The sequence below is a fragment of the Nicotiana attenuata genome, unplaced genomic scaffold (assembly GCF_001879085.1).
Source record: "Nicotiana attenuata strain UT unplaced genomic scaffold, NIATTr2, whole genome shotgun sequence".
In the NCBI taxonomy this organism is placed as follows: domain Eukaryota; kingdom Viridiplantae; phylum Streptophyta; class Magnoliopsida; order Solanales; family Solanaceae; genus Nicotiana; species Nicotiana attenuata.
This window is the reverse complement of record NW_017671250.1, coordinates 232,929-241,108: the sequence shown is the minus strand read 5'-3', so window position 1 is coordinate 241,108 and position 8,180 is coordinate 232,929. Positions and strand designations below refer to the sequence as shown.

Here is an 8,180-nt window from a genome sequence, read left to right as displayed (position 1 = left end):
TGAGTCTTAGTCTTGTAAAAGCATAGGAAAGGAAGAGTTTTAACCCTTATGCTGCAAGGTTACCCCAACCAAGTAATAAGCACTAAAAGCAAAACTATCAATTACACTATTTTCTAAGGTCAATCTTTTAAATTCAAGTGAAACGAATTAAAGATTAGGCGTCCCTAAGTATATTTAGGTGCCAAAATGGCCGCTTCCTTAATCCTTAAAACAATATGTCTTAGCTTCCTTACACCATTTTTATGACTATTTAAACACAACATCAATATGCGGCTGCCTGACTTTATAAGAAAATCTTGGCATTTAGTTTGATGGTTATTTCTCGGTTGACGACTTCTCATGGGAAACATATATGTATGTATATATAAACACTTTGCTTAAATTTTCTTCAAATCTCAATTTCGTTATAAGATTGAACTGTATGCGGAATAAGTAAAGTTTTATTTTTGAGATTATTAGCCATAAGTTTTTCTTAAGATGGTGTAAATTTGTACTCTGGCACATAAAATTGTATTACTGTCCTGGTAATTATTTGTACATATATTTTGACTAGAAAAATGCTGAATGTAACTCATCCAAGATATTTGAGGTAGATTACTGTCTCATTTTTGTAAAGAGAAACTGGTCCTGTCTCTTCCCGATCAATGCCATGACTTTCTATAAAGGTTCTACTGTATTAAGTGTTTATCAAAAAAATCTAAAAAGAAAAAAAGAAAAAGAAAAAGGGGGGTGGGGAGCTTTCCTCACCTCTTACGCTTTGCCGACGGATAAAGAAAATATTCCCTAAATAGTGGAAGACTAAAAAATGTGGATACCTTGGCTTTACATCACTCTTAGCTTCTTCTGCTAATTAATTACTACTCAACATTGCTAAGACGCTATAACTACTACCGGCTACGCTCTGTCCTTTTCAGCTCCATTTATCTGGTGTCCAAGTTCTCTCCACTAATTTCCTTACACATTCAATGTTCACATTTCACACGTATAATTCCATGTCTACATTTCTATATATACATGGAATAATTCGATCAAAGTGCAATCCATTTATTTGAAAAGACATGGAAGCCATTGGAGATATCTTGGTGCTCCCATTTTACGGTCAAGGTCATCTCTTCCCCTGCATGGAACTCTGCAAAAAGTTGACATCTTTCAACTTTAAAGTCACCCTTATCATCCCCTCCCACCTCTCCTCCTCCATTCCACCACATCTTCGTCATCATTCTTTAATTCAAGTAGTTGAGATTTCAGCTACATCAACTCCACCATTACCACACAAGGCAATAGAATTACCAGCTTTGCCACCAAAACAAAAAGGAGGACATGGTTTCATGCATGGGCCCTTTTCGCATCACCATCAGCAGTTAGGACAGGGGATGGATATCTTCCTATCGGAGCGATGCGATGGGACAGGTCTGGCCCGACCTATATGTGCAGTGGTGGACGTCATGATGAGCTGGAGTAAGGAAATTTTCTTGAAATATGACATACCCTTTATCTCTTTCTTCACTTCTGGTGCATGTGCTGCTGCAATGGAGTTTGCAGCCTGGAAGAGCCATGCGGATGAGATGAAACCAGGTGAGATTCGGATTCTTCCCGGGTTGCCTGAAAGTATGGCTCTGAGTTACTCTGATGTCAAGCGAAACCGCCATGGACCAGGTCATCATAGTGGTGGTGGTCCAAATAGACAGAATGAACCATCAGGACCACCAGGTGGGGTAGAAGATGGGCCTCCAAAACCAGGTCAAAAGCCACGATGGTTGGATGAGGTAGAGGGTTCTATTGCGTTGTTGATCAATACCTGTCATGATCTTGAGGGTCCATTCATTGATTATGTAGCCAACCAAATTGAAACGCCAATATGGGGTGTAGGCCCGTTGTTGCCAGAAACGTATTGGATATCAACTAGTTCAATACTACGTGATCATGAAGTCAGGTCAAACCGACAGTCCAATTTTACAGAAGAAGAGGTGATGCAATGGTTGAACTCAAAACCTCGGGGATCAGTGATTTATGTGTCCTTTGGTAGTGAAGTTGGACCTAGCTTGGTAGAATATGCTCAACTGGCTGATGCATTAGAGGCATCAAACCATCCTTTTATTTGGGTTATTCAGGCCGGTTCAGGTCGACCCGGTCCACCTCCAGGTCTCTTTGGAGACGGTCAACAAGAAGAAGGATACTACCCACATGGGTTGGATGAAAGAATAGGGAATAAAGGATTGATAATAAAGGGATGGGCACCACAGTTGTTGATTCTAAGTCATCCTTCAACTGGTGGGTTTCTATCGCATTGTGGATTGAACTCAACAATGGAAGCAATAGGACGTGGCGTCCCAATTTTGGCATGGCCAATCAGGGGTGACCAATTCCATGATGCCAAATTGGTAGCAAATTACTTGAAAATGGGACATATGATTTTACTCGGTGATGACCCCGGAGAGATGGTGAAGAAAGATGACATAGTTCAAGGAATTGACAAGATGATGAAAGATGAAGGGGTTCATAAGCAAGCAATGGCATTAAGATCCATATTCCAGAGTGGTTATCCAGATAGTTCAATGTGCTCTTTGAAGTCATTTATTCAGCTCATAAGCAAATAATGTGGAAAACTACATGATTGGACAGCGCTTCCGTTACCAAATAGAACAGAGAGAAGCCCACAATAGATACAGCTGAGTAAAGGGAAATATCCGAATCCCAGTTATTAGCATTTTGGTAATGCATGAGACTATTAGTTGGACTTGACGACAGTATAGAGGTTAGACAATCTCCGTAATAAATGAACAAGTTTGTGATCCTCCATACATGTTTTGTTTCACCTACGTGATTATACAAGATAAGAAGCCTACTAAGTTTGAAAAAATAAAAAAGAGGCAAGACCAGGAAAAAAGTGTCACAGCGATCCTTTCATTTTATTTTTATTTTTTGTTTTCCCTCAAGGGGAACTATTTTCCTTAATCATCAACCACATTGAAACGTATAATATCCCAGGAAGAAGAGAACAACAAAAGACAACCTCTCTGAACAGTTGCACCAATCTTATTTCAGGAAAAAGAAAGGAGGAAAAGAAAAACAGAGTTATCTATCTACAATTTAATTCACCAAACCTATGCTATCTAATGGCCATGAGTAAAACATCTACCATGCAGATACAATTAGAACTGTCCCATAAAAAAAAACACACTTCCCAGTTCCTACAATTTTGTAGGAAGAATGAAAAGGCAAGAGGAAACAACTAATCCAGGTCAGCAAAAAAAAGGATGAAATTTGCTGCTCTAACCACAAGAGTGAAAGACCTTTAGTATTAGAAAACCAATCTATACAGCCTATATACAAAATCTCCATCTGATGTTCCCAAAACTTAAAAAAAAAAAATGAGAAACTCATGAATGAAAAATGTGAAAGGACCAACATGGAGGTGTGTATATACATTTCAAAAATAAATTTCTATGGAAGTTAATGGCTGTGAAGATTGACCTATTACGGTGCGTCAGCTGGCTCCAGTTTTGGTACAATAGCAGAAGACAGTTCTACATGAGAAACACGAACAGCACCTATAAGCCGCTCCGGTAACTCATCAGGGGTGTTGGCCTAGCACAAAAGGAAATCACATCATTACAAAGGGGCATATGCACCACATCTCTCATTATTTCAAACAAATAAGAATCACTGCATTTGGATTCTCCGTGTCATATTAGACGTGGGAACAAATGGGAGTGTGGGTGAGAGGTCAATTTCATTGATCAACAACAACAAACCCAGTAGTTCCCCACAAGTGGGGTCTGGGGAGGGTAACATGCACGCAGCCTTACCCTTACCCCTGGAAGGCAAATAGGCAGTTTCCAATAAACCCTCGGCTAGAGAACGATCGAAAAAGAAAAGGTAATTGCAACAAGTAGGGATAACAGCAAGATGAAATAAGATCGAATCCAAGAATGCGGTCAAACTTTAGGTAGTAATAGCCATTTATGGATAAAAGATATCATACAAACAGTAATGCTAGCAAACTGAGTAAGACAAAGAGAAACGCACGACTGCCTACGAACCTTCTACCCTAATCTTTGACCTCCACACCCTCCTGTCTAGGGCCATGTCCGCAGTCAGCTCCAGCTGCGCCATGTCCTGCCTAATAACATCTCCCCAAGACTTCTTAGGCCTACCTCTACCCCTCCTGCTATCCACCGAGGCTAACCACTCGCACCTTCTAACCGGGACTTCTATACTTCTCCTCTTAACATGCCCGAACCATCTCAACCTCGCCTCCCGCATCTTATCCTCCACAGGGGCCACTCCCAGCTTTTCCCGAATAACTTCATTCCTAATCTTATCCAACCAGGTATACCCATACATCCACCTTAACATCCTTATCTCAACTACTTTTAGCTTCTGGGTATTAGAGTTGATAGAATACATAAGTCCACCAAACTATATCGAGACCAGGTCCTATATAGGTTTTCACAGATAACGCTAATGTAACAGTAAGTAAATGGAACAGGGAACTTTTACGTGGAGAAATCCCTGCTCAAGGGGATAAAAAACCACGACCTACACTGGTAGGATTTCAACTTCATTATGAGCAAACTTTAGATTACAACCTATGCAATCTAGGAATTAAACTCTTAATCCCTCACTAACTTGTAATACACCTATTACAAGCCACTTTGCAATACACCTATTACAAAGACTTCAACTCATGACTAACTCTAGTCACGATACAAACACTGAAGGTTTATGGTTTTCAAGGGTTTTCCTAATTAGAGCTTGTAGATAAGCAAAGTAGGAATTACAATTGAAGAACAATTACAAAGTTACAACTCAACTAAGGACATACAAGAGACTTGTTGTAGGAACTGGTCCGTAGTAGTGTTGTACTTTGTTCTTGATGCAGTTGAGAATTGAATGCTTGATTGTCAAATGCGTGGAGTGCTTGAATGAATTCTCTAAGTGTTCTTTGTTAATACAACTTGGATGGCATCACTTGAATGATGTAATCACTTGGTCGGTCAATGAGGAGTGACTCTTGTACTATGCTGCAATGTTTGCGTGTACAGTGCAGACAGTCACTTTCCAGCTGTAGACAGTTGACTTCATACTGCTGTCAGGAAAACCCAAGGAGATCAGGTCACTGTGTTGATTCTTTATCTTCTGAAGTCATAGCAACTCACATTAGTTTGAGTCTGTTGATTCAGTTGTTTACCAAGTGTGCAGGTCCCTTATCTGGTTCTTTGATAGTAAGTTTGTTAGATCATCAAAACATAAAGCTAAGGTACAGTAAAGCAATCAAGAGTTCTTGACCGGCCAACACTCTGCTCCATTCAATATAGTCGGTCTAACTACAACATTGTAGAACTTACCTTTAAGTCTCAGCGGCACATTCTTATCACACAAGACACCGGAAGCGAGCTTCCACTTCATCCATCCTGCTCTGTTACGATGCGTGACATCTTTATCAATCTCCCCGTTACCTTGTGTTATAGATCCAAGATACTTTAAACTATCTCTCTTGGGGATGACTTGCGTATCAAGCCTCACCTCCATATCCCCGTCCTGGATACCGTTGCTGAACTTGCACTCCAAGTATTACGTCTTGGTCCTGCTCAACTTGCAACCCTTAGACTCTAGGGTCTGCCTCCAAACCTCCGGCCTCTCGTTAACACCACCCTGAGTCTCGTCAATTAAAACTATGTTATCAGCAAATAACATACACCATGGCACCTCACCTTGAATGTGTCTCGTCGATACGTCCACCGCCTAGGAAAATAGGAATGAACTAAGAGTCGATCCCTGGTGAAACCCCATCATAATCAGGAAGTGTTCCGTGTCTCCTCTGCCCTAACCCGAGTCTTAGCTTTATCATACATGTCCTTAATCACCTTAATGTAGGCTACTGGACTGCTTTAGCCTCCAAGCATCGGCAGAGCACCTTTCTCAGGACTTTGTCATATGCTTTCTCATTGATCGACGTACACATATAAATATGACAAGCTAACTTATGATTCGTAAGGAATATCTTAAATGGGGGATGAATACTTATAGGGCAGCCCGATGCACTAAGCTCCCGCTATGCGGGGGTCCGGAGAAAGGCCGGACCTCACGGGTCTATCGTACGCAGCCTCACCCTGTATTTCTGCAAGAGACTGTTTCCACGGCTCGAACCCATGACTACCTCCTGGTCATATGGAAGCAACTTTACCAATTATGCCAAGGCTCCCTTCAAGGATGAATGCTTATAGATGATAATATTATACACAAAAGGACAAGCTAGTACTATGTTGGTCTCTCTCCTATGAGGATGATGATTTTCCATCCAATTTTCTTTGGTTGTTAATTTTTTATAGTTTATTGTGCCATTATATTTACTTTGTATACTTCAGCACATACGCTCAACTGCAGAAAACTACCATTGCGATATCCCTAAGAGAATAAAACTATTTTACATGGCACTAAGACCATATTACATGAATTTGAGATGCTTCTTTCATATAAAGATAACTTTCATTTTTTTCTTTTGATGGTTGATATTAAGATAATCTTTCTTCCACCAAAAAAGAATAATAAAATGAAATAAAAGAACACCAAAGAGAGTACAACCCGTACTTACTAATAATCATTCTTACACAAACTAAATGAGCTTTTCCCTAGTTACATTGTTCCAACATGGAGACAATAATTAAGAGTAAAAGTAAAATTCACTGCCCAGTGACAGAAGGGAAAGATGCGGGCAACACAAGAATAGTAAAAAATTGAAGTTTAAACAAGTGTCAGAGATCACCATTTGTCTCATATAACATCAAATAAAAAATTCCCAATAGAATAGGATATATACTACTTCTATGAATGGATTTAACCGTCTTATTATAGGTTCGTTCCGCGTTGCCACTATCCCAAAAATAGAGAACATTCATTAACACCTACCATTCACATAAAAAGTTTTACTTTTAAACTTACCTTTATTCTAAACATAATTAAAATTCTTCAAGAAGTTAAATTTATCTCCATTTTTAACCCACTTTAACCTAAATATACTAATATACAACATTATCTTTGTAGTCGTGACACCAAAATTGGGACAGAAGAAAGAAAATTAATCTTCTGAATTTTTGTTTTACAGTAAGGAACCTGGAGAAATGTCGTTGCAATCAAATATGGTAGAGAAGGTTTTTGGGCCCCAAAACCTGTTGAAACAGCTTATGGTAGTTCTATTTGGAGACAAATTGCCAACCTTTGGGAAGACTTTGCTAAGTATACTGTCTTGACAGTGGGAGATGAAAAAAGAATTAGGCTATGGAAAGATAATTGGGTTGGAGAAGGGCTGCTAAAGGATCAATTTCCAGTCCTATATAGGTTGGTGAATCTTTCTGATATACTGCTGGCTGATTGTATGGCAGGGTGGAATTTTCAATTCAGGAGGGACTTTTATGACTGGGAGTTGAAGATGTTGGAACTTTTCTTTGTAAAATGCGATCCGTAGTGCTAGACAGGCGAAAAAATGATGCTATGTTTTGGAAGGCAAGCAAAGATGGAAAATATTCTGTGAACTCCTTCTACAGATTGCTTCTGGAAGATTCTGCTGAAAATGTTACTTCTTGGCCTTGGAAGATGATTTGGAGGACATAGTCCCTCCTAAAGTGGCATGTTTTGGGTGGTTGGTAGCTCATGGGGCTTGTCTAACCCATGAGAAGTTGCAAAAAAGAGGGTATAAGCTATGCAGCAGGTGTTATTTATGTGAAAGCTCCATTGAATCCGCTGATCACCTTTTTATACACTGCAATTTTACTTGGCAGCTCGGGACTATGTTCTCGATAATTTTTGGAGTGTATTGGGCAGCACCTCACAACTTTAAAAGTTTGTTATGCTGCTGGAAGGCATATTATACTGGCAGAATTCACAAGAAGATTTGGATGTCTATTCCTCTCTGCATTGCTTGGACTATATGGAGTGAAAGATATAGGAGATGTTTTGAAGACAAAGATGCTTGCTGTTGTTAAATATAGATGTATGGAGAATTTGTACTATTGGATGAAAGGGAATTTAGTTTTGAATGTGAATGATATGCTAGACTTGTTAGAAACCCTGAATATGTAATGTAAACGAGTCCTGCCTTTTGTATTTGCTGCAGTACTATCTTGGTATTGTTTCTAAATAAAACTTGACCCCTCCCCCTCGCTCCTACCACACTGCCC

General features: G+C 39.6%; 2 protein-coding genes across 2 annotated transcripts in view; one reads left to right on the top strand and one right to left on the bottom strand.

Moving 5' to 3' along the window:
• The first annotated feature begins 892 nt into the window (after positions 1–892).
• On the top strand, positions 893–2,955 carry LOC109207041 (scopoletin glucosyltransferase-like). The gene has a single exon (XM_019369925.1). The coding sequence runs from the start codon at positions 1,059–1,061 to the stop codon at positions 2,595–2,597; it is 1,539 nt and encodes a 512-aa protein (XP_019225470.1). The 5' UTR covers positions 893–1,058; the 3' UTR covers positions 2,598–2,955.
• Positions 2,956–3,273: 318 nt separating this feature from the next.
• Positions 3,274–8,180, bottom strand: part of LOC109207040 (protein ENHANCED DISEASE RESISTANCE 2-like) — a 27,549-nt gene continuing 22,642 nt past the window's right edge. Inside the window, exon 22 of the mRNA XM_019369923.1 lies at positions 3,274–3,588. Coding sequence (XP_019225468.1) covers positions 3,478–3,588 — 111 coding nt within the window. The 3' untranslated portion in view covers positions 3,274–3,477. The remainder of the gene's footprint in view (positions 3,589–8,180) is intronic.

Excerpts from the sequence above, each read along its gene's own strand:
- LOC109207041 (XM_019369925.1), top strand. The coding sequence starts at position 1,059 with ATGGAAGCCATTGGAGATATCTTGGTGCTCCCATTTTACGGTCAAGGT.